Genomic DNA, 27,671 nt, shown 5'->3' with positions numbered 1-27,671 from the left:
TCCGGAAGAGTTTGTGGGGAGGCGCGGGGCCGGTGTCCGTACGCGTGTCGGAGGCTCGGTGGACGGGGAGCGCAGGAGCCATGTCGGACTTCAAGCTGGGGATCGTGCGGCTTGGTCGGGCAGCCGGCAAGGTGAGGGGCCGGCGAGGGAGGGGCCGCGCTTGGTGGCCAACAGGCGGCAAGCATGCTTGGGCGCGCGTAGCCGGAGCTTCTGGAAAAGGCGGGAGGCGGTGGCGGAGGAGGCCGGCAGGCACCGAGCGGGGTCGGAACCCAGCACACCTCGGAGCGGGGCCTTCACCCGCTGGGTGGTACCGCGGCCTCGGCGCCTGCTGTGCCCGCGGGGCTCCGGGCGACCTCACTGTGTCCATGTGGCCCGGCAGCGAGCCGATGCGCGGGAATACCCAATAGCCGGTGTGGAAAGGACTTCCCTCCGCCATGCTGACACCGGCAGCACATGCTGCAGTGACGGGTTGCCACCAGTTCCCTCTACCGTGTGAAGCAACCCACTGCCGGTCATTAACTTGTGGCTGGTCGAGAACTTGGAGCACATGTTCGCTCTGTCTCCAGCGTGCCCCCGCCAGACTTGCTCTGGGTTTTTCCTCATAATGTACGGTGAGATTTCGCAGCCGCCCGCAGACTATAACTTCTGATTTTCCTTCTGTAGCTTAGATCGAAGTTACTCATCTTTTGATCAGTAAGTGTACAGACACCGGTGTGATTGCCTCTGCTGGATGTCTTAGCCGCGTGGCATTGGGTGCGCACTTCGCCTGCGGGCGATCATTAATTAGGATAGATACCGGGACCTTACGTCGAGTGAAGTGCACTCAGGGGAATGTGTCCGCGAAAACTTAATCTGCTTTAAAAAATGCTTGGTCTGTTGCGCCGTGGTTTAGAACGTAGAACATTACAGCGCAATACAGGCCCTTCGGCCCGTGATGTTGTACCACCCTAAGTTCAATCTGATCAGCCCAACATTTTTTTTATCATCCTTATGCCTACCTTTGAGTTTCTTAAATGTTGTTAGTGTATCTGCCTTTACCATCATCTCATGCAGAGTGTTCCACGCACCCACCACTCTGTATAAAACAACTAACTTCTGATATGTCCCTATACTTCCCTATGATCATTTTAAAAGTATGCCCCTCCCCCCGTTATCCATTTCCACTCAATCTATGGCCCTTGTCACCTTGTAGACTTCTGTCAAGTCAACTCTCATCCTTCGTTCCACATAGAATGGCCATGACTCAATCTCTCCTCATAAGACTTGCTCTCTAATCCAAAGAGCATCCTGATAATATCTCCCCTGTACCCTCTTTACAGTTTCCTTATCCTTCCTATAATGAGATGACTGGAACTGAACATAATACTTCAATAGTGGTCTAACCAGAGTTTTTTAGAGCTGAAATACTAGCTCAGCTCTTAAGCTCAGTCTCCTGACTAATGAGGGCTGACAAGTCATATACCTTCTTAACAACCTGATCAATTTTTGCAGTCACTTTGAGAAATCTATAGACTTGGACCCCAAAATCCCACTGTTCCTCTGCACTGCTAAGAATCCTACCATTTAACCCTGTATTGTGCCTTCAAATTCAACCTTTCAGTGTATCACTCACACTTGTGGATTGCTCTCCATTTGTCATTTCACAGCCCAGTTCTGTATCCTGTCAGGCCAGTTGTAAGCTGCAGCAAACTTCTGCACTATCCACTACTCCAATGATTCACATGACCATTGATAACTCACTAACCCATCCTGCTTACTCAAACTTTGGTGAAGATGGAAATTTATTGTGTTGCTGTGGAGTGAACACTGGTTCATGAGTCTACAATTTTAATTTGGCTGTGCAACAACTTCTCATTGACACTGGTAGGTTTTATGAAATAGGGTAAGTGCCCCATTCTTAGATGAGCACACAGAAACCACAAGAAAATTGTCAATGATGCAGGGAAATGGAAACAGTTTTTTTTAAGGGAAAGACTCAAGTTGCTGATGTCTATTCCTGCTGGACATTAGCTCGGGACATGAAGGTCCTATTACCAAGAGATTAAAATTGTGAGTGAAACAGTGGTTTGGGCATTTGATAAGGGCCGAAACAGAACTGTGCAAAATTGCTACAGACCTTCAGAAAAAACGTACAATGTTGGAAGCACTTGGAACAGAACCTGTGGCAGACAAATAGAATTGCTGTTTATCAGGACATGCCATGTGCTTTTGAAACATTAATTTTTATTTCTTTGCAGATGCTGCTTGACTTATTGATTGCTTCCAGTATCTACATTTTTTTTATTTTCAGTGATAACTGGTTGTACTTTTCAGTGATAACTGTGGCTCAGAATCTCATTGTTGTGGAGAATGGTGCAAATGGTAGCTAACAAGGTGCAAAGGAGTTGATGATGAGATAAATTGTGGTCTCTGCTTGGGAAGAATGTTAACTTGTATTAAGGTATTTATTTGCTTGCTTATGACAGCCTAAGCTTATCCAAGGCCGTTTAGCCCATTGGGTCTATTCCCAGCAGTTCAAACATTTCCCTCTAGCTCTGTAACTTATTTTCTGTCCCATGACCGTGCTTGTCCCTTTATTTATTTTGCCACTTGCTCGGCTTTGCCTGCATGGTCAGCTTGGACCAGGCCAAAGCATTTGAGACAGGGTCTCTCACATGTGCGTGATGGACGTGCTCTCCAAAATGGGCTTTGGGGAGGGAATCAGGAATTGAATCCTGCTCCTCCACACGTATCCGTGATGTAGTCCAAATCAATGGGTGAGAAGCAGATAATTTCCCCATCAAGTCTAGAGTTCGACATGGTTGACCCTGGCCTTGATGTCTGCTTTTTCTTGTTTATGTGCTGTATGGAACCATCCGGAAGGGCGAGAGCATACAGACAGGTGATGTTCTCAGGTGGTAGAGGGGTCCAGTGAAACCTCCCTAATATGGGCGCCATCAATGTTTTTGCTCGGGTCCGAGGTTAGTTTGCAGATTGATCAGCATTTGAGACTAGTTTGAGTTGGCATCAGGGGCAAGAGTTGACCACACGAAGAGCGAGGCTGTGCTCTCTGGTAATTGGTCCAAACAGTCCCGTGCCCCCTTTGCTGTCAAGTCTGATTACGTGAAGGTCCTGGGCATCTGATTTGGAGGGGCTGAGGTATCTAACAAGAATTGGCTGGAGCCGGAATGGAAGGGTAAAACAGAAATTGGTACTGTGGAGAAGATGTTCCTTCTCAATAACTGGGAGGAGCCCTGTCCGTCAGGTGTGAGGTGTTCACAGGACTGCAGGTGTGGCCTGTCCCTCACTCCTCCAACTTGGAAATCACCCAGGCCATCTTCCAGTTCACCTAGGGATCCAAGATGAGTCATGATGTGCAAAGCCCGGGACAGCGGGTGCAAAGCCTACCCAGTATCACTCTCACACTGTTGACCACATTCATATGTGGCTGCATCAGGCTGTGTGTGGGAAAGTATGTGGGCACCAAGTGCCGAGGTTGTGTCTGTCCTGTGTTAAGGATGGGTCTGGTCTTGTTGCTGCACATGTCCCAGTTGGCATTGCCCATCCTTGGAAAAGTTCTTCCAGGCCAACACTTTTGACTGCAAGTCCATCAGGCTGTGCTGAGCATGGAACATCCTGCAGATACTGCAGGGGAAAGACTTGATAGATACAGTTCCCTTGAGCAAACTGTCCAGCAGAATGCCTCACCAACAATCTCACTTGGCTGGCCCTCCCATTCTGATTCTTCCTGCATGCACGGAGCATCACTCCCATAGCATGCTGTCCCCCAAGAGGTCTATATTGGGACAAGGCACTCACCTCTTTGCTGACTGAGTTTGTGAGGAGGGTTTGCAGGAAGATGCAAGGGCCTGAGCATTTGTGTGACTGGTGGTTCTCTGATCTACGGACTGCTCCCGGGGACGCATAGTGAGTCAAACATCAAGTTCTGCTGGAAGATCATGAACTTGATGAATGGTGCTGTTTGGTCTGCCAGCTCATCGGGGCATCTGTAGAGAGTTGCTGTGGAGTGTACATTTCAGCCTGTAGGGAGTACTTGCTGATGGATACACTGAAGTTCTGCGCAGTCATCGTAAGGGCTTGGTGGGGAAGAACCACTGTACAGAGTTCTGCTACTGAATATGGAGGGGCTGGGTTAGGTGAGGACGTCCCTCAGTTATTGTAATGCACCATCTTGGGGCAATATGAGTGGCACCGGTGCACTTGGTTTTAAGAAAAGTAATTGAAGACTACTTAATGCCTTCTCTATGAACGTAATTGTGAGTGAAGTTTATTTTGGTTATCGGCAAGTTATTGGGGTGTTGGAAGGAAACTGGGGCAATTGATGCATTTAGGAGTACTAATGAGACTAGGACACGCACCATAAATGCTGAGGTTCAAGGGAATATTGAGGAACAGGGCCCATGTTGTTCAAGTCCAAAGATCCTTGCAGGTCCATGCACAGATAGATAATGGGATTAGGAAGGCATATGGAATACTGGCTATCATTAGTCAAACCACTGAATACAAGAGCAGGGAGGCTGTGCTACAACTTTATAAAGTGTTGCTCAGACCTCACCTGGAGCACTGCATGCATTTTTTGTCATGACATGATAGGAAGATGTGAGGGTGTAGAGAATTCATCAGGATGTTGCCTGGAGTGGAACATTCTGGTTATCAGCAGACACTGGAGGTGTGCAGATTGATAAACAGCAATAATCTTACTAGAGGTGAATAAATGCAGAGGGCACCAAAGAGTGGCATTTCCCCAGGACCAGATGGTTTTCATCTCTGGATTTTAATGGAAGTAAATGTGAACATTGCAGGTACTCTTGACACAAGCATACTGTTCTCATTGTGGGAACCATTCTATTAAGTTGGGAAACTAGATATTGTTTTGCCATTTATGGAAGGTGAAAGTCAGAAACCAGGGAATAACATCAGTTAGTCTAACATCTGTTGTCTGGAAAATCACTGGAGTTTATAATTAAGAATAGAGGGAATGAACATCTTGAAATGTTTTGGTTGAGCAGACAGAACCTCGTAGATCCATTTAGAATTGGTCAACTGGTAAATCTTTTTATGGTTTTGAGGAAGGGAAAATGGGTAGGTACTCAACAGCAGTATGTCGTGGTGTCTGTCAAGATTTTATTGTTTAAACAGATTTTTTTTATGAAGCATGGAGAATGGGCTAGAAAGCAATATATAACAGGTTGGTGCCTGAGACAAAGATGGGTAAGCAATGCAGATGGAAGTACTAAATTCCAAATGGATCAAGTATCAGGAATAACTGGTACATCTAGCAAAATGTAAGGTTATCCTCCTTGAACCTGAAAAGAGGGTTCTTATCGGAATTCTGTTTAAGTAATCAGGTAAGAGTTGAAGAGTGAATATCCAAAGACTCATGAGTCCTCTAATGAGTGCTTGGAAAGTAGTCTAAATGGCTAGTGTAGGGTTCCCTTTTATACACAGAGTACAGGAATCAAAGTTGGTTGAGGTTGGGCTTCTGTTAAACATGGCATCACACCTTTGCAGGAATATTACCTTTCAATAAAATGTTTGTGGATGTGTTTTTAATACCTGGAATTCATGGCTTTACTTATGAGTAAGTAAACAATGTAGAATTAGGCGATCAGGTGTGGTTTGATAGAAGATATTACAATACTGAGGTGTATAATGATCCAAATAAATGACAAGCTCAGGTTTCACCTGTTCCGAGGGTAGCTTGTTTCTTGATAACAATAATGCCTATGTTTTACAAATGTGCATTTTAAGAAGGTGACAAACTCAGTTTGTTAATGCAAGAGCAACTGTGTCTATTTATGTAGCATATGTAATGTGTCAACCATCTCTTTATAACATTCTCTTTATAGGAGTGTTATGAAGCACAGTTTGGTCTTACGCTTTGTATGGAGATGTTGGCACTCGAATAGTTCAGCTTAGAGAGGATAGCTTAACAGAAGAAAGATGGGCAAACTTGGGTAGGGAATTCCAGAGCTTGGGGCCTTCATAGCTAGAAGCATCACCAAAAGTAGATCCAGTCCTAGAATCTGAAAGCAGTTACTGATCTTGACATATATGTGAACTGGATTAGCTTCTGATACAAGTCTGCTCATTGCTGGGAGAGGTGTTTTTGGAATTATTGAGTAATAGTGGTAGATAATTATCTGCAATAACACTTGCAACACAAGGTACTGGGTGGGTGAGTGGAGTTGTTATTTTTCCAGGAGCGGGATTAAACTCAGTAATGATACAACAATTGGTTGTATTAGAACTCCAATAGAATGCTTTAATAATTGATCTTTGCCCTGTTTACACTGGGGATAAGTATGAAGCACACAATTTGTAGATCTAAGTGTGAAGTGATTTTGGTAGTTAATCTTTGGCAATTGGGAGTTGGGCTTTATGAATAACCATCGCTACATAGTGGAGGCATGGTTAATAAGCAGTGAGTTACTCTGGATATATTTACTATTTTATATTGCAGTGCTACTGCTTAATAATAGGTTTGAACATATTACAGTGAAAGAAATATGTGATTTTTGTTTGACCTAACAATTGTTTTCTTTCTTCTTTAGACTAAGTACACACTAATAGATGAGCAAGACATCCCACTGGTGGAAAATTATACCTTTGAGGTAAGCAGCCATATGAAAGCACTGTAGAGAATGTAGCTTTTGTTGACAGTGACATGATTACTTTAATATAGATGATAAATTTTAATGGACCAATATCAGGGCTGCTTTAAAAGTTAGCTGCTCCCAAGTGTGGCTTCCATTCAGTTGACAAGCTTCTTTATATTGTGCTTGTTAGTAAGTCAACAGTTGGCAAAGGCTTAATCTACACTTGAAGTTGCATCTGCTTGCAGATCATGTGTTAGTCAAATAAAATATTTGAGAGATGAATATCAGCAAACCTTGGCTAATCTGCTAACACATCACAAGTAGCATTACGCACAAGCAGCTTTCATCCCCAAAAGCCTGAGGTTTGGAGATTGTTTAATAATTTCAAAACAAGTTTTTACTCACTATTGGCAGCAAGGGCTTTATGGAATTGATTTGATTTATGAATTATTTGGAACCTAATTGAATAGGAGATGGGTTTTGGGGTCTGATAGTTTTCACCTACTCCTGAGAATCATATGTGAACTTTAGTATCCAATTGCCCTCCTCTTATCACAGGCTCGGATGGAAATTGATGCTGATGGAAATGGTGCAAAAATATTTGCGTATGCATTTGACATTAGCAAGCGACGAGGCTCTGGGCGTCCTCTGCATGAGCTGCTCTGGTGAGTACGCTAGAATGTTGCTTGGTGTTTTCGTGATCATCTGTGGGAATAGGACATTCCTAATCACTGAAAGACCTGGGTACGAATCAGGTCTGGGGTGTTGAATGAGTTTAATATTAAAATACAGGAAAAAGCAAAGCAGTACATCAGACTCTTCATTTGCTCCACCATTTATAAAGTTCACTTTCAATCTATATGTTGGCATTATTTTTCTGTCCCCATAACTCCTAGTTCACTTGGTACCTAGAAATTAATCAATCTGTTTGGATTTGACTTGACCACTGAGCATCTACAGCACAGGATTAATGTATCTTGGAGGCAAGAACTTTCTTCTCAGTCATACAGAGTTTGCCCCTTGTTCTGTAATCCTCCATAAATCCCAACATGTCAAGTGTAGCAAGAAATTTCAATTTCAATTAGAACTCCTCTCACTTCTAAAGACCAGAAGATGCAGACAGTACACAATTTTCTCACAGCAAATCCAACATTGACTTGTATATATGCACACTTCTGTGGCTTTGAACACCGACATTATCCAGTATCTCACTAGCTTTTCTCTCTTGTGCAACAAAGTAGACAATTTCATTTTCCTCATTACATTTAAACCAGCAGTGTTCTTCCCTATTTGGCTTATCCATGTTCTTCTTAAGCCTCTGCACTCTCCACTGCTCTCAGTCCTACCTCGATTAGCAAACTTGGAAATAACAATTCTATAATCTGCTTTTAAAAAATAAGTTGGAACATGATAATCAGACCATCCATTATCTCGACAGATACTTCTTGATAACTTTAGGATGCATATCTTCAGGATATAATAAATTAGTTTATCATCAAATTATTTCTCTTCAACTTGGTGTAAAATTCTTTTTGATCAAGATTTTAAATTGCCTTCCTTATTGCTTCCTCAATATACTTAAAACTATCTAGTATCCATTCATGAAATCTTCCACCTTGTTGATGATTTGACTTGTTCAGTCGATGTGGATTAAAGTCCCTTACAGTTACAATATTACCGTGGTTACTCAAACCTCTACTTTCCTGATTTATGCCATACTGTACAGCTGCTATTTGCTGGCCTATAAATGATCATTGTTTTCTGTCCTTCCCATTTGCTTAAATCGAAATGTATTCTCATTCTGCATCATAATCTGCTAAGTATGATCATTACTTTCCATTGCACTGATGGGAGTGGGACAAACAGTCGATAAGCAGGGATCCTTTATGATATTGCTGGCCTTCCTCTGTGCATATGTCCTTATTGGCGTGTAGGGTAGTGTCAGTAAAGCGTTGGGCCGGGCCGTTGTAATATCTGTTGTCTTAACCTCCTGTCCACTACAGTGCAGTTTCTGTACCGCAGTGATGCAGTGCGTTAGGGTGCTCTCAATTGCATGTCTGTGGTGTTACGTTTTGTAACTTCAAAATATTAAACTAATTCAAAGGAAGACCCTGGAGTTGGAAATGTGGGTCTGACTTCATGTTAAGCGAGGCGTGCACGTATCACATGGTAGTGTGGTGAAGTTTGCAATTTACGTATTTATACATATAACCCATAATGAATTATTTTTAATGAACAAGAGTGCTCAATCAACATGTATATGCACACGACTACTCAAATATTGCTGAAATATTAAATGCACAACATGTGTGAAGTCCAGCTCTCTTCACACTTCTCAAAGCAGAGCATTGGTGAGCTTTCTTGACAGGAGGAAGTGCTCTGAGACCATGAGAGATTTCCTCTGAGACTGGAATGTACACCTCACCCCTGGGATGTTAAGTACCCATGAACATGGCCAACTGAAACAACTGTTACTCTGTGGCCAAGGTCCAAGACGGTACCAACAGGCACACACAGCACAAGGCACATATATCAGTAAAATTAGTTTCACAAAAAATATCATCCAGGACCCTGCTTCCATGAATGTTGCAGCAATCTATAGTTGACCACAATACAGTTTGTCTTCTGCCGAGCAATATCTAGTGAGCAGCACAGGCTCCGGTGAAGTGCACGGACTGTAACACCTGTCTCCTGGTTGGTTGTAAACAGGCGACACTGGCCTGAGCCTTAGTCAGAAAGTTGATCCTCTCGCTGTATACTGTGGATTCCATTTAATTTGGCAGGTGCTTATGTGTACTTGTGTTGCAGTTATACACTACACTGTGCTTAGAACTATCTGGACTATTCCTCTTCTCACCCTGTCTCTTGCAAAAACGCCATCCCCTTCTCGCAATTCCTCCGTCTCCGCCGCATCTGCTCTCAGGATGAGGCTTTTCATTCTAGGACGAGGGAGATGTCTTCATTTTTTAAAGAAAGGGGCTTCCCTTCCTCCACTATCAACTCTGCTCTTAAACGCATCTCCCCCATTTCACGTACATCTGCTCTCACTCCATCCTCCCACCACCCCACTAGGAATAGGGTTCCCCTGGTCCTCACCTACCACCCCACCAGCCTCCGGGTCCAACATATTATTCTCCGTAACTTCCGCCACCTCCAACGGGATCCCACCACCAAGCATATCTTTCCCTCCCCGCCTCTCTCTGCATTCCGCAGGGATCGCTCCCTACACAACTCCCTTGTCCATTCGTCCCCCCCATCCCTCCCCACTGATCTCCCTCCTGGCACTTATCCGTGTAAGCGGAACAAGTGCTACACATGCCCTTACACTTCCTCCCTTACCACCATTCAGGGCCCCAAACAGTCCTTCCAGGTGAGGCATCACTTCACCTGTGAGTCGACTGGGGTGATATACTGCGTCCAGTGCTCCCGATGTGGCCTTTTATATATTGGTGAGACCCGACGCAGACTGGGAGACCGCTTTGCTGAACATCTACGCTCTGTCCGCCAGAGAAAGCAGGATCTCCCAGTGGCCACACATTTTAATTCCACATCCCATTCCCATTCTGACATGTCTATCCACGGCCTCCTCTACTGTAAAGATGAAGCCACACTCAGGTTGGAGGAACAACACCTTATATTCCGTCTGGGTAGCCTCCAACCTGATGGCATGAACATTGACTTCTCTAACTTCCGCTAGGCCCCACCTCCCCCTCGTACCCCATCTGTTACTCTTTTTAATGCACACATTCTTTCTCTCACTCTCCTTTTTCTCCCTCTGTCCCTCTGAATATACCTCTTGCCCATCCTCTGGGTCACCCCCCCCCCCCGTCTTTCTTCCCGGACCTCCTGTCCCATGATCCTCTCGTATCCCCTTCTGCCTATCACCTGTCCAGCTCTCGGCTCCATCCCTCCCCCTCCTGTCTTCTCCTATCATTTTGCATCTCCCCCTCCCCCTCCAGCTTTCAAATCCCTTACTCACTCTTCCTTCAGTTAGTCCTGACGAAGGGTCTCGGCCTGAAACGTCGACTGCGCCTCTTCCTATAGATGCTGCTTGGCCTGCTGCGTTCACCAGCAACTTTGATGTATGGTGCTTAGAGTGATCCATTTTTAAATAGCATTAGTTGTGTGTGCTGTGTTCAAAAAAGTGATTTGTCACTCATTGTTGGTGAGCAGTAAGTCAATTCAGAACTGTTTTGCTCACTGGTTTCAAGCGTTCAGCCAAGAGTGAAAAGGAAACAATTTCACTACTTCAAGATGGGAGCTACAAAAAATTTGAAGGTATTGATAATCACCTTGAATGTTACAGTGAAAATGAAGATTTGGAGGATGCAGTGGTTAATAACATTGTCAATTATTTTGCTAGTACCTGCTGATTTTTGTTTATTTACAGGCACTCAGAAGAATGAGGCAGTGTACAGTGGCTGAGCTATTAGGAACTAATAGTTTTATAATACTGTAATAGTGTATATAGTGTTCTAATTTGTTCTGCATTTCATTTAAATGCATAATTTTTTTCTCAGTTAAATGGTAGTTTTTATACCTTAACTACTTCCATGAAACTTCAGCTAATTGGAACAGCTGCTTAATTGGGCCAAAATATACTGGTCCCGATGTGTTCCAATTAACCAGAAAATACTGTATACACAAAGCCCACCTAATTTTTGGGGAATTAAGCATAGTTCTTGACTGGTGATTTGGAACAAATTCTGTCAAAGTGCATCCTTATGAAGATGCACTTGTCCGCAGAATCAATGAATAAAGTGCTTTTTATATTAGTGAATAAGCACTAGTGCTGTTCATTGTGTAAAGGTCTGCAAATGTGTTAAATAGAGCCAAGTGATTAACATGTTGAAGAATGTGCTGTGAATAAGATTGTTCTGTATCAGTTTTACCATTTAGGGAAATTACTATTGAACGTGGCTGAGAACTAAATGTCGGTTGCTCGCCCTATTCTGAATTGGTTCATAGCTTTACAAAGAAACAGGCTGTTCCCCCAGCAATCTGTCCCTAGTCAATTTTCTCACAGGAGCCACCTTTGAATCCTACCTATTCCTGCCTCTTCCCCTCCACCCATTCTAGAAGACATCGATTTGCTGATTTGGAATGTGTATGGAAACTTGCATTCAGATTTCCTTAACACCAGGGATTCTGCAGATGCTGGAGTAACGCACAAAATGTGGGAGGAAGTCAGCAGGATAGGCATCATCTATGGGGAGAAATAGAGTCGATGTTTCGGGGCGAGACCTTCATCAGGACTGGGAGATTCCTGCAGCATTCTGTGTGTTATTCTGATTTCCTTTCACCGAGTAATTTTCTTAATTGTGACTTTGATATGGAATGATTGTTGGTGCCATGCAGGGTGGTTTCAGTAACTCAGAAACTACGGATCTGGGATTTTCACGTACAGCAGTCTCTAAAGCTTATAGCGAATGGTGTGGGGGAGAAGAAGCGACCATTGAGTAGTACTGTGGGCAAAAATGTCATGTTAATGAGGGAGGTCAGAGGAAACCAATTTCCCCCGGGATCAATAAAGTATGACAATGACTATGAAAATGACCAGGTTGCTTCAAGCTGACGGGAAGGTGACAGTAACTTAAATAATTATGCAATGCAACAGTGGTGTGCAGAAGAGCATCTGTGAACATACGACACTTTGAACCTTGAACAGCAGTAAAAGACCATTAACGTGTAGAAATACATCCAATGGCTTCTTTATTGGGCACCTCTTATACCTAATAAAGTGGGCACTGAGTGTATATATTTGTATAAAGTGTGCAAGCATAGCTGTTGACTGGTGGTTTGGAAGTAATTCTCTGAAACCGCATCCTACATGAAGATGCACTTGTCAACAAAGGAAGTAAATAAATCTCCATTATGTTGTAAATAAGAGCCATTGTTTATTGTCATGAAGGTCTTCATAGGTTCTAGGTGAAATTGCTGCCTCCTGTGCTATCAGGAAATACAAATATACCCTGAGGGTGCGGTGTACAAGGATAGAGCATGAGATGTTCAAGTTTGCATGCAATATAGGAGATTGAAAACATACAACGGTTTGGCCAATGATGTTCCTGAAGTGGACTGAATGGAGATTATCCCCCACACATTATATATGTAGTTTATTTATCTAAATATTACCTAAATCAGATACTGGACTGGTGCATCTGAACTGTGGGAGGAAATTGGAGCACCTAGAGGAAATCAACTGAGTTTATGTGGAGAATGTGAACTCATAAAGACAGTGCCGATATTGAGCTCTGAACTCTGGAGCACTCCGAGCTGTGCCATGCTGCTCTGTGTATTGAAGTTCTCAAGAACTGAATTGCCTTTGCTGCCAATATCCTCCCTACTCACTTTCAATTGGTCTTTTTCTGATTGTTATCTTCCTTGATGCCTCCATTGTTAGAAGTCCACCAATTCCCACATCCATTTTCTCCATATCCCTTCCACCTTGCTTCTAGTTCTGTCTCCATTGTATCTACTCTGCCGGCTGGAGTCTGTGTCAATGACTTTAATGCATTGTCCTTTTTCTTTGACTGTGGCTTTTCTCTGTCCATATCTGGTATGGGTCTCAATTCCACCTCCATTTCCCACACATTTCAACCCCTTTACACTCTTGTCCTTTTTATCATCTTCCCCTTAAGTGCTCTGAAGGAACTACTACTTCCATGAACCCATGCTTGTCCTGACGAAGGGTCTTGGCCTGAAACGTTGACTGTACCTCTTCCTAGAGATGCTGCCTGGCCTGCTGCATTCACCAGCAACTTTGATGTGTGTTGCTTGTATTAGTTATATTCAGTTAATAGAAAGTTAATTTAGCTCAGAATGGAATAGTGAAAATGAAGTTTTTGCAAGTAGATTGTATCTTTTGCATCAGTTTTGAAACTTGGAACAGTTCAGTGTATGTCAACTAGGAGCCACTGCCTGAAGTGCATTGTTCATTTCTTCTACTTGACATGCAGCTTATTTTTGATGAACTAATTTGCTATGATATCAAAGCGGAAAGATTTAATGGCAACAGGATATGAATCTTACAAAATCATCTCATCGATGGATCTGATGCCATGTATTCCAAGATATTATATCAATTACTGGATACAATGCTTTAAAAAGGGGGCATTTTCCCTCCATTAATTATTTTTAAATTTAGTTAGTTACTTCAGTAATGTTTGTGGGAGTTTGTTCACAAGTTGGTTGAAAAGTGACCACATTTCCACTGACTCAAGTTCTTTTAGAGCACTGTCACAAAATCATACTATAGACAGTTTTATCTATTTATTTTTACTTTTGTGCTCAGATTTATCAGTAACCTGGATAGGTCCGTCTTTCTTTGTACTGTCAATATTACGATGCATGTTTTTGTTCATTTTGAATTACAATTTTTTGAGTAGAGAAGTCAGTTTTGTTCGGTGCTTTAAAGAGAAAAAATGATCTGGCAGCAATCCTGGCTTGTCAATATTGGAGGTATGGGGATATTTTTGTGTGGTTTTTCTAGCTGTTTTTGGGTTTTTGTTTAGATCGTGGAGGCTTTGGATAACTTTTTTTCTAACTTGTCTAGGGAGCGGCACAGAGGAGGGATAGCACCACGCTTCCAGGTGGTTCACATCAATGCTGTCACAGTGGACAATCGACTGGACAACCTCAAGCTTGTCCCCATAGGTTGGAGGCCAAAGGCGGAAGAGATCTCCAGTAAACAAAGGCAAGTCAGAACTGTGCATGACAGTATATTTCCATTCGTCAGGCAAGATTTAGTAACTACAGTACAAAATGCATAACTTGGGAAAATAACAGCTACCAGTTCCATTTGGATTATAGGTAATGTGTTGTAGGTTGAGTTACTGGTAACCATCCGGCCCTGTCTGCTCTTGAAGCAGCAAATTCTACCTGCAGGTAATGAATAATGATGTGTGATCTCTTAACAATACCCATCTTTTTCTGCTGGTTCTGCACAGATGCTTCCATTTCAAGCAGTCTCTGTTGTACTTTCTTTAAACCTGGATAGAAAAAGTTCTGAGGAGGAACCAATACCTAATGAAGATTTTACCAGTCCCTCTCGCCGCCTTATTTAGAAATAGGAAGGAGTGCAGTACAGGTCAGAACTTATGCTAGAGACCATGTCGTGTCTCAAGTTGTGGAGAGAATAGTCAATTTTTACATATTCAGGCCCAGCATGGATTTTTATTGGAATATTAAGGAGTATAGAAGCAAGGCATTTTTGTAGAGTTTAGGTTGACCATGATCTAAATGAATGGCCGAATATGTTTGAGAGCTAAATTACGTGTTTCCTTGTTTGTAGAGGCAACTTGTACTGTGCTCTGGGAGTGCATACCTCTGACACGGGCAGTGGGGAGTTCTTCATCTGATACACTAAGTACACAATTTTATTGTCCTCCAAGCATAAAGTTAATATTTTCAGCAATATTGACACTTCTTTAGAAGACCCTACGTAGTTTTAGAACTAGGGATGTAGTTTAGCTTGTTTACCCCCTTGCAATATTCTGAGGTTGCTGCTGTTATTGTGTGGTTAGTTGCTGTGCTAAGTTTTTTTTCTTGCCTGCAGGGAACAGAGTCTGTATTGGCTGGCTATCCAACAGGTGCCTGCAGACCCCATTGAGGAGCAATTCCCTGAGTTGAACCTCACACGTTACTACAATGCCAATGGTGACATTGTGGAGGATGAAGAGGATTCTTGCACATATTATGAGTGCCATTATCCACCATGCACTATGATGGAAAAACAGGTGAGTGTGGAAGCTATTAAAGGATCCACATTTGCTGTGTTTTCTTTATTTTTAATTCCTTTCTTTCTTTTTAAATCTTTTTATTGAGTAAGTATACAAAAAAGGTAAGCCATATAAACATTAATACAATGTTAAAGTATAATAAAATTCCAAAAGATAACAATACCAAAAAGAAAATACTACAAACAATGTAATTTAAGCATAAGAAACCAAGATAACATAATAGTATACTAGATTTTATATATATCAATGGAAAAAAAGAAAAAAAAACCCCAAAAAAAAAACCCACCGTGCAACTAACTAAAAGCAAAGCAAAGCAATGGGCTAACTTGAAACCAAACAAAGTTAAACTTAAAATCACGTCCTCAATCCCGACCTCCATTAAAACAGTGAAAAAAAAACAAGAAGGGTAAATATTACATTAAATGAAAATATCGAATAAAAGGTCCCCAAATCTGTTCAAATTTAAATGAAGAATCATAAAGGTTACTTCTAATTTTCTCCAGATTCAAACATAAAATCGTCTGAGAAAACCAAAAAAAGGTAGTTGGAGCATTAAGCTCTTTCCAATGTTGTAAAATACATCTTTTCGCCATTAAAGTAAGAAATGCAATCATTCTACGGGCTGAAGGGGAAAGATTACTAGAAATTTTACGTAGTCCAAAGATAGCAGTAATAGGGTGAGGAGAGATATCTATATTTAATACCTTAGAAATAATATTGAAAATATCTCTCCAAAAAGTTTCCAAAGTAGGGCAAGACCAAAACATATGAGTTAAAGAGGCTATCTGCCCCGAACATCTATCACAGAAAGGATTAATATGCGAGTAAAAACGCGCTAACTTATCTTTGGACATATGTGCTCTATGCACCACTTTAAATTGAATTAGGGAATGTTTAGCACAAATAGAGGAAGTATTAACTAATTGTAAAATCTGCCCCCAATCATCCACAGAAATGGTAAGCCCCAATTCCTGTTCCCAATCTACCCTAATCTTATCAAATGGAGCTTTCCTAAGTTTCATAATAATATTATAAATCATAGCCGATGCACCTTTCTGACATGGATTAAGGTTAATTATCGAATCTAAAATATATATAGGAGGAAGCATTGGAAAGGAAGAAAGTATAGTACTTAGGAAATTTCTAACTTGTAAATATCTAAAAAAATGTATTCTTGATAAGTTATATTTATTAGATAATTGTTCAAAAGACATAAGGGAACCATCTAAAAATAAATCCAAAAACCGTAAAATACCCTTAGTCTTCCAAGTTTGAAAAGTGCGATCCGTAAAAGAGGGAGGAAAAAATATGTTACCTAAAATAGGAATCGCTAACCCGAATTGATTAAGATCAAAAAATTTTCTGAATTGAAACCAAATACGCAAAGCATATTTAACGATCGGGTTAGAGACCTGCTTAAGGCGTTTCGAATCAAAAGGAAGAGATGAACCTAAAATAGAACCAAGTGTATAACCCTGAACAGATTGTAATTCCAATGCTACCCATTTAGGAATAGATAGTATATCCCGGTCAAGTAACCAAAATTTCATATGTCGAATATTAATAGCCCAATAATAAAATCTAAAGTTAGGTAATGCTAAACCTCCATCTCTCTTAGCTTTCTGTAAATGTATTTTACCCAGTCTCGGATTCTTATTCTGCCAAATAAATGAAGAAATTTTAGAGTCGACTTTATCAAAAAAAGATTTAGGAACGAAAATTGGTAATGCCTGAAACACATATAAAAATTTTGGCAAAAAAAACATCTTAACTGCATTAATACGACCAATCAAAGTTAAATATAAGGGAAACCATTTAGATGAAAGTTGAGTAATATGGTCTATTAATGGTAAAAAGTTAGTCTTAAATAAATCTTTATGTTTACAAGTAATTTTAATCCCAAGATATGAAAGGTAATTATTAATCAATTTAAATGGAAATTTATAATATAAGGGAAGATGTTTATTAATCGGAAAAAGTTCACTCTTACTAAGATTTAATTTATAACCTGAGAAAAGACCAAATTGTGCTAATAACTCTAAAACAGCAGGAATAGATCTCTCAGGATTAGAAATATATAAAAGTAAATCATCAGCATAGAGTGATAATTTATGGGACTTTAATCCCCGAGTTATCCCAGTAATATTTGAAGATTCTCGAATAGCAATTGCAAGAGGTTCTAATGCAATATCAAATAATAGGGGACTAAGAGGACAGCCTTGTCGAGTACCACGAAAAAGAGGAAAAAAAGGTGAGTTTAAAGAGTTAGTACGAACCGAGGCTACAGGGGAGTGATATAACAGTTTGATCCAGGATATAAATTTCAAGCTAAAATTAAACATTTCAAGCACCTTAAATAAATAAGGCCATTCTACTCTATCAAAAGCTTTCTCGGCATCTAAAGAAATAACACACTCAGGAACATTTTGTGAGGGAGTATAAACGATATTTAACAATGTACGAATATTATAAAAAGAGTAACGACCTTTAATAAAACCCGTTTGGTCTTCCGAAATAATAGAAGGAAGTACTTTTTCTAGTCTATTTGCTAATAACTTAGAAAAAACTTTAGAATCAACATTTAATAAAGATATTGGTCTATAAGATGCACATTGAGCAGGGTCTTTATCCTTCTTTAGTATTAAAGAAATTGATGCTCTATTAAAAGATTCCGGAAGTTTACCAAGTTTCAAAGAAGTCTCAAAAACCTTATAGAGCCAAGGAATCAATAAAGAAGCAAAACATTTATAAAATTCAACGGTAAACCCATCAGGGCCAGGAGCTTTCCCCAGATTCATAGAAAAAATAACATTCTTAATCTCATCCATTGTAATGGAAGTATCTAATAAAGAAGACATATCCTGTGAAATCTGAGGGAAGTCTAACTTATCTAAAAAATCATTCATATATTTAGAATCTCGAGGAGACTCTGATTGATATAAAGAAGAATAAAAATCACAAAAGGTTTGATTAATCCCCACATGATCCAATATTAATCGATCATTTTGGTTATAAATCTGATTGATTTGAGATTTAACATAATTAGATTTCAATTGATTAGCCAGCAGCTTGCCAATTTTATCACTGTGAACATAAAAATCACTTCTTGTTTTCTTTAATTGGTTTACAATCGAGGACGAGAGTAGTAAACTGTGTTCCATTTGAAGTTCAGTTCTTTGTTTGTATAGCTCCTCAGAAGGAGCCATAACATATTTCTTATCAATTTCTTTAATCTTGTCCACAATTGCCATCTCCTCCTGCTTCTGTTTCTTCCTCAAAGCAACGGAATACGAAATAATCTGACCCCGAATATAGGCTTTAAAAGTGTCCCAAAGAGTGTTAACCGAAATATCTTCTGTATGGTTAATTGTAAAAAAAAGCTCAATCTGTTCATTCATAAAATTAACAAAGTCCGAGTCCTGAAGCAACAGTGAATTAAAACGCCATTGTCTATTGTTTGGTATATTGGCCATAATTTTAATAGAAAGCTTAAGTGGAGCATGATCCGAAATGGTTATAGAATCATAATCACATTTAATCACTGAAGGAATGAGACGAGAATCAATAAAAAAATAATCAATTCTTGAATAGGAATGATGAACATGTGAAAAAAAGGAAAAATCTTTTTCCTGAGGATGCAGAAAACGCCAAATGTCCGTCGACCCAGAATCAGAAAGGAAAAAATTAATCAAATTTGCAGATTTATTAGGTAAAGTCCGTAAAGGAGCCGAACGGTCCAAAGCTGGAGATAAACAGGTATTAAGATCTCCACCCCAAATCAATGAAAACTCGTTCAAATTCGGAAACTGATCAAACAATGATTTATAAAATTCCGGACAATCCATATTAGGAGCATAAACATTAACCAAAACTACTTTTTTATTAAATAGTAAACCACTAACCAATAAAAATCTACCATTCGGATCAGAGATAATATCCTGTTGTATAAAAGTAACTGAGGAATCTATAAAAATAGAGACGCCTCGAATCTTAGCATTGGAGTTCGAATGAAATTGTTGTCCCTTCCAGAATTTGAAAAAACGTAGTCTGTCCCCCCTCCGTACATGGGTCTCTTGTAAAAATAAAATTTGTGCTTTAAGTCTCCGGAACACTTTAAAAACTTTTTTTCTTTTAATAGGATGATTAAGACCATTAGTATTCCAGGAGACAAAATTAATAATAGACTCCATAAATCCTAAAGTCAACCCACAACAAGGAGGATTGACAATAGGCGCGACCCACAAACCCGGAGAGGAAACAGAACATACAAAAGATACCGGGGAAAAGGATGCAACCAGTACTTCAATAATGTATATAGCCCAAAGAAAAACAAACTAAAACGTGAAGCCCCTCCCACCACCCCCCAGCCCAAGACCCCAAGGCAAAATCTAAAGCAGACCCGCCAGAAAGAAGCAAGCACTAAAACTACCCCCATGACTTCCGGTATACGCTCCCTAAAAAAAAGGTATAAATATGAAAAGGATCAGCTAATTGTAAAACAGTAAAAAAATAAGTAAAAAAAAGTTAGCTCAATTAGAATACACACAGAACAGAACAAAAGCCGGAAAATATATATTAAAAAAAACCACAATAAACCTCAAACTCATGAATAGACACAGCAACAAAAAAAAAATAGGATTATTAACATAAAGTGATTATAAAAAGCAAAACAGAATAAAATAAAAAAAAAAACTACAAAATTTAAGGCCGCACAGGAAATACGTAAGATGACAAAAGGGAAGTAACCACCCAGAATCCCCTGGGAAAAGAAAGAAATGACGCAGTTAAAAAGAAAGTTTAGCAGCCATATTAAGAAATCGAAAGTAAACTTTTCTGCCCAAATAGGGCACGGAAAAGTTAAAACCAACCAATTCACAGCCTCCGATCAACGGAGAAAATTAAAAAGAAGGCAATTAAGATGTTGAAGATGAAAGTTGATCCAGATAACTCTGGGCATCCGATGGAGAATCAAAAAAACGAAGGGCTCCATCTAACATGCGAATCCTTAGACGTGCAGGGTACAGCAGCGCTGGTCTTAAATCCATCTTATAAAAAGAATTCCGACATCACGGATCTGTAACGGACCCGTTGGTCCCAGATTGGTTTACTGAAATCTTCCACGAATCGGAACTTAAGATCCGAAAAATCAATGAAACCTTTAGATCGAGCAAATCGAAACAGTCTCTCCTTGTCTTGAAAGTAATGAAAACGTAAGATAACATGCCTAGGTCTATCTGACCTAGACGAGTATGATGGGATTCTGTGAACACGATCTAGTAGCGGTGGTTGGTCAGGAAATACAGTAGGGAATGCATCTTTTAAAAGTTGGGAGAAATATTTCATGGGGTTGTTAGCTTCAACGGCTTCCCTCACGCCAATCATTCGTAAATTCTGCCGTCGCATTCTAGATTCCAAGTCAGAGTTTTTAAAAGTCAAAAAGTCAAGTTTCTTCTTCATTACATTAATTGTTTCTTCGATTTTCCCCATCTTAAGCTCACTTTGTTGCGCGAATTTTTGAAGATCAGATATAGCCGACTGATGTTCCGCAATACATGTTTGCATCTTATCAATTAAATCGGCAATTTTCTGGAAATTAGTTGAGATTTCCGTATGAATCAGGTCTTTAACAAAGCCTGCAATTTCCGTACGAATCATCTCCCTAACAGAGGTTGAAATTTCCCTCTGAATTAACTCCGATATCGCTTTCAAAGTCACCGGTGATTCAGTCGGAGGGAGATCCGTAGCTTTCGGTTTAACCGGAGGTTTACCATCCTTGCCGTTTTTCCCGTTCTTAGACATAGCAGATCTAAGTATCATCCAATTGTCAGAGAATTCAGTTTAATTCAAAGTATTGTAAAAATTGATGCCTTAATGGTTAATTAAAGTACAGCTGACCATAGAGAAAAAAACTCAGAGGTAATGGAGCGAGTCAAGAACGCGACTTCACTCCATGAGCGCTACCGGAAGTCCTCCTATTTTTAATTCCTAACAGATTTCACTTAACATCATCTAATGATTCCCAAGGATGCTTCACGTAACATTTTCTGAGAAATTTTAATACTGAGCAAGATGACAACTCCCCCAAAGTTTGATAAACTATCAGGAGGTACAGTACTGTGCAAAAATCTTGGGCATGTATGTATAGCTAGAGTGCCAAAGAATTTTGCACGGTATCGTAGTAATTTTATATATTGCACTGTACTGCTGCAAAAAAAACCACAAATTTCATGATATGAGTGATGATGTCTGGGCAAGTCTAGTCCAGTGGTATTTATACCCCTGTATTTCGTCCCTCCTGGTTGATTAGTCCTCATCCAGTCAGGTTTCTGCTCTCCTGCCTTTTTTGCAGTTGAATTCCAGTTCTTACTTGGAACAAGACCTTCGCTGAAATAAAACTAGAGGGAAAGAATTTTAACCAAGACGAAGGTCCCACTGTAAGAACTGGAATACGGTTATAAACAAAGTGGGAGAGCAGAAACCTGATTGGAGGAGGAATCGGGAGGGATGGCATGCAGGGGTATGAATACCACCAGACTCTACTTGCCCTGAAGAAGATGAGAGTTTGTCATTGAATCGTTGGTTATAATCAATACCTGTACCCGACTAGAAACCCGAGAAGAGTTTATTCATAATAAATCAACTGTTTGGAATCAAATGACCTTGCCTGGTGTCTCAGGGGTGGGTGGGTCTGCACCTGTGCCACCCCTGCCTCTGGCAACTTCTTTGCCACTTATCCGACACCTCTCCCGCAGAGTTCCACCCTCACCATTCCAAACATTGTTTGCTCCTGCAAGATTTACAAACTTGACATGTTGACATGTTAGCTGTCTTTTGCTGTAAATCATAGAGGTTGGGGGGCTGGGGTTTATCCTGGCCACAAGAAGTTGCTGTGTCAGTTTTGTTTATGCTGTATCTGTACCTGCCTCCTTGTGACAGGTTTTTTTTACTTAAGCTGATGTTTCTTTGAAGGTTAACAGTGACTTATAAGGAACTTGCAACCGTACTAAGTGGGTAACACATTATGTGCTTAGTCAAGTTAATTATGTTTGAACTCCAATGATCATGCAAACAATGGTAATCAGTTTGTGAGCTGCACAATTTAAACAAAAACAATTGAGATGAATGGGCAAATAAAGTGATTCTTCTGAAAAGAAATTTGGCCAGACTCCTGGTGAAACCTCTGCTTTTTTCAAATTTAACCAGCAAGTTGGCATCATCAGTACTTTGAGAATTGGTCTTTAAGAATTGGAAAGAAAAGGCATCTTTTTCAATGGTATATTATACGGCGTGTTAACTGTAATGACTTAGAATATTGTGCAATTTAATAAATAAAATTTATTAAAATAAAATGCAATTTATTTGAGCGTTCTTATGATTTCTAAGACTGGCATTGAATAGCAGATGAAGTACTTGCCTGAATTGATTTTCCCAACAACCTTGATATTTAGGTTTGAATATTGTTGGGATTTGAGGTGCAACTCCAGAGGAGCTGCAGAAGTTTGTCCAGTTTCACTGAAGTTCCAAATTCTCCCTGCCGAACTTTCTCTTTAAGAGGGAAATGTAGGCTTTCTATATGAAGTTGAAGTTTTATTATCTGAATGGCCTGCTGCTCCTGTCCTTTGTTACATTCACAAATGGAATGAGAGGTGCTTGTTTTGGTAGCTAGGTAAGATTGTCAGGTGTCAGAATTAATGATACATTTTCACGTAATTACTGACTAGTTTGATGCTTCAGTTTTCAGATGCAATCATTTTATTCTTTGTGATAGAAATGGTATTCATAACTCTTTGGATTATGTGCTGAGACTAGTTCAGACCAATGTGCTCTTAAGCCTTCCTCCCACATCAGTGATCTTGGATGCAGTGTTAGTGAATGCGAATACAATTCAGCCACAACTTTCATTATTCTAATTGGTTTAGAAAGCATCACATTAGGAAGGCGGAGGATTTTACTTTTGCGGTTGGATGTTGTTGCTAAGTTTTCTATTGACAGATGTTTTTAAAAAAAACCTTTTCCATACTTTTTAATGCTCTTCCTGCATTGTGGGAGGGATGTGTTGATCAGTCTTTTGAGTCTCTATAGATCATACTCTTGAAAGTAACAAATAAACAAGCTGTTGGAGGGATCTCTGGGGGGGGGGGAATAAGCAGTGTTTTGGGTCTAGACCCTTCATCTGGACTGAGTGGAGAAAATGGCCAGTATGGTGGTTGTCTTACCTCACCTTCACGCCCACTCAGTCTAGTTACAGTTTTGACCCAAAACATTGACTGTCTCTTTCCCTCTACGGATGCTGCCTTACACGCTGAGTTCATTCAGGAGCTCAGTTATTTGCTGCAGGTTTCAGCACTTGCAGTTACTTATCACCATATGCTTGGAAGAATATCATGTAAGCATGTAGCTTACTGAGTGGGCCAAGTTGTTATTAAAATACAGCCACACATCAGTATTATTGTAGGATGGATAGCTTGTATTGTTTTCGAGTGGTCTTTAGTTAACCAGTGGCTTTTATGACAGCTTTGTAGTCAGTTTCACTTTTAAATTTCTCCGCTTAAAATTTGACTTGGTATCCTCTGGTGCACAATGCCATTACCAGCATAGTGTACAGCCATTCAGTTAGTGAAGTAATTCTGCACTTTTGCTAGTGCCATTTTTAATAATTGTTCTAATGGATGTGAAGCTTGGTATGTTGGTTAATTGCTCTGTTTAATTATAATGGTCAGTCATTCCTGAAGGAGTTAGGATAGATAATCAAAGAAACTGCAAACAATAGCTGTCAAATTAAGAATCACCACTTAAAAGAAATAAAGGTTTTAGAACATGACTATCAACCAAGTTGCTCAAATAGTGGTTTAGATAGGTTGCATTGCTGCTGTCTTGACTACAAAAGGTTCTTTTACATAGGAATCACGCCACAGAGCTCTGTGCTTCGGGGCGATTGTATCCAGTGGTGTAATAATTCTATCAATTCATCAAGCTACATGTTTCTCATGTTTTCTCCATTTGTTTCAGCTGCGTGAATTCAACATCTGTGGCCGTTGCCAGGTAGCACGATACTGTGGCTCCCAGTGTCAACAGAAAGACTGGCCAGCCCATAAGAAGCATTGTCATGAGAAGAGGCGCCCACTGCAGCAGGAACTTGAACCAGAGCGATGACCCCTCCCTTGCCCTGCCCCTCCTCACCCTCGCCCCGCATGCTTTCGCCATGTTTCAACAGTGGCGTCAGTTTTGTTTTGCACAATTCAGACTGGACACATAGTTCCAAAGGCACTGAAGAACAAAAAATCCAGAATGGACTTGGGGAGGTCTCTGAGAAGAGGGGGGCTGGGGCTTCTCTCCTTATGATTGATCGCTAAAGAAGACTATGGAGTTCCTAGCTGGAAGCTTCTGTCTATATTTATATGTTGATATGTATTTGAACAAAATCTTATGTACAGTTTTTTATGTTGTAAAATCTGATCTGTTTGAAGTTCGGTGATAACGTGTAGCTGAACAGAGTTACCTAAATACAAATGCAATTTGCTCCGGTAGCATTGTGTGACTCTGGGACAGCTTGCTGCTAACGCAATTATAGAGAAGAAAACAAAGACCCAGCTTACTGTGTGTTCCAGAGATTACACTAATGCCAGGTCTCTGGAACTTGTTTACTTGGTGAGGAAAAAGATAACAGATCGAAAGCATTTTAGCCTTGTATAGGGAAAGAGGACTAATAGGTTACAGTGGCAGCTGCTAGAGTGTATGGGTTTCACAAGCATCTTTGTGGATTCACTCTTGTAGCCCATATTGAACAGACTATGCAGTCTGCCACTTGTCTTTGCGCTAAAGGTTAAGTTCAATGTAGCACTGATCAAACTCTGGGTGTGGTGCTGCTTAAAATCAGTATTTTTTCAGGTCAAATCAAACTATTGGGGAACATAAGAATTTAGATATAAGTTATATACTTAATCTTAATTCAAGACCTTAAGGCACATAGTTAAGGACACAGCGGGTGTGGATTAATGGTACAGGAATCCACTTGGTAGCATGAATTGCTTTATAAATGCGTCAGGTTCTGCTGGGAAGCCATCTGATATTGGGCCAAATTGTTCCTTGTCAGGCTTTGGTGAGAGGGTGAAATTGATAACTGCCCATGACTCTGTCATATTTCATGAATGAGTAGCCTTTTAAATTGAAATCCAACTCTTGAGATAGAATTTGGTTCAGGTGCACAGTATGATTCCATGCATTTACAGATGTTACGTCACTGATTCCTCCCACTGCCCCATGTAGCTCAGTGGTTCCATGGGCAAATTCCTAAGTATTAGACATGTGTTGTTTAACTTTTGGATATTTACCCTTGTTTCCCTGCCTTCTCAAGAATGTGTGGCCCAGTTCACCTTGACCGTCAGCCATAAGGCAGTGCTGGGATGTGGCATCTGTGAATGTGACATGTCCCTTTGGGAAAAGGACCAAGACAACTGGATGACATGGTAAATCACACTGAACAGATCCTGCTCATTCTCCTCATCACTGGGTATTCAGTTCTGTTTGCTCCTTTCTGAACTGCAAGCATACCTGAAGCCAGCTACAGTTTGGGTGTCATTTTAATGCAGCACAGAAAATCCTATTTATCTTTGGACATTTTTACAAGTATTAAGTATATTTTTTTAAAATTAGTAAGTTATTTTCATTGGAGTCAGCAGATGGCTGGTATCCAGTTTAAATACTGCTGGTTATCCACTGTGCTTGAGAGCATGATGGTTTTGTGCATGTCTCGGCTGAGTGGGTTCCACATAAGTAGGTGGTGGATGGGTACACCTTGGAGGTCTTGCTCCCCATAGCCATAATTGTACACTCTGTAAGGATTTTAAAAGTAAAATTTGTTCAGTTAGTCCCAAATATTTGCTCTCCAGTTAATAAGAAGGGCAAAACTTTAACTGTGGTCTGGAACTTGATTACTGGAACAAATCTCCTTGCCCTTTTGCTATGATTGTCTTCTTCCAGTTGGGAAGGGAGATTAGTTTGAGTATATCAGACAAGCAGAGACCCATGAACTAATATGAAAGCTGCTGTACCTGTGTGCATGTTTTAAATGGGTTGCTGTTACTGTACTGTGCTGTTGCTGCGCCAAGCTTTGCTCTTTTTTTTCAATTGAAGCCCAGACTTGTTCTTGTAAGATTCAGATACCTGTTTCATGTACAATAGAATACTGTGGATCTAGGCCAGTGCAATCTTGCTACCCAACTAGTACACTGGGATATCTTGATGGTTCACTGTCTAGTAAGTTTCACATGGACATTAATACAGATAAGCCACTATAATAATGTTCTATTGATTTACTGCAGCTTCCTCATTAGCAGGTGGGATTATTGTGGTAGCTCTCCACCAAACATCGACTTGCCACCTTTTATGTACAAGTGCCCTGAGGTTGCATTAGATTATTTTTGAAATTGAATTTGGTGGCTCTATTTATAATTTGATGTACTTAAGCAAACTGGCCGACAATACGACTTAGTTTGTAACTTCCGGTCTCGTTCTCATTATATAGAACATCTGTATGTTTGAAATCTCGCAATAATTATCTTCCTTAGTAGGCTAAATTTTATTTTCAACATGCAATTAAATAAAGCTAGTTTGTATCTGGATCCCAAGAATAATCTGAACTATTTAGGTGTAACCAAGATGTGTCACTGCAACTGTTTAATGGGGTTTGCCTATATTCTCTCTGGCCATTGATTAGAAATTGCCCCAGCTTTCGTGCAGCTGCATGTCAATAGTTGTGCAAAATAGACTTTCTTTAACACTTCCTACTAAACTAATTGAACTAATGTGCTCTTGCTGCTTGGGGTATTTCACACTAAGTGCAACTGCTGTGGTGTTTCATTAGGTAAAATTATATTTAGTAACTAGAGGATCCCAGATTGTGAAATTCACACAAAAAAACAATCTTCAGGTAATATAGTCTCTTTGGATTTACTTCCGCAAACAATTTTCTGAAATGTAATTGGAGTGTCCATTGTTTTGTAATGCAACTTGGTTTAAATTATGCCTAGTCCACTTATTTCATGGATTTCCTCACTGCTAGTTAAGAGCTGTACTAATTCTTGTGGATAACACTGTGACGCGACTGGCTCCACCAAATTGAGCTGTTCCCGGCATAGTCAAATGGGATGTTATTTAAGTATGGCCAGACTGATAAAGAGCCCAGAAATGTAATGATGCTGTTCCAATTCTAATTATTATGTTATGTGGTCGGCTGCAAAAATGCAGATCACTAGCCACTGCAGTGTTGCTGTGCCCTCAGTTTATTTCATGCACTGAATACAGTTCCATGCCTGTATTTAAAATTGTTAAA

The 27,671-nt window shown here is 40.3% G+C and overlaps 1 protein-coding gene across 1 annotated transcript; it reads left to right on the top strand.

The window, feature by feature from the left end:
* Positions 1-28: 28 nt before the first annotated feature.
* On the top strand, positions 29-27,671 carry zmynd19 (zinc finger, MYND-type containing 19). The gene is made up of 6 exons (XM_063073167.1): positions 29-131; positions 6,555-6,614; positions 7,158-7,264; positions 14,155-14,295; positions 15,157-15,337; positions 24,350-27,671. Exons 1-6 carry the CDS (start codon positions 81-83, stop codon positions 24,491-24,493), a joined length of 684 nt encoding a protein of 227 aa, XP_062929237.1. The 5' UTR covers positions 29-80; the 3' UTR covers positions 24,494-27,671.

The sequence above is a fragment of the Mobula hypostoma genome, chromosome 21 (genome assembly GCF_963921235.1).
Source record: "Mobula hypostoma chromosome 21, sMobHyp1.1, whole genome shotgun sequence".
Classification (NCBI taxonomy): Eukaryota; Metazoa; Chordata; class Chondrichthyes; order Myliobatiformes; family Myliobatidae; genus Mobula; species Mobula hypostoma.
Note: the sequence above shows the minus strand (reverse complement) of the source record. Positions and strands in the feature narration are given on the sequence as shown.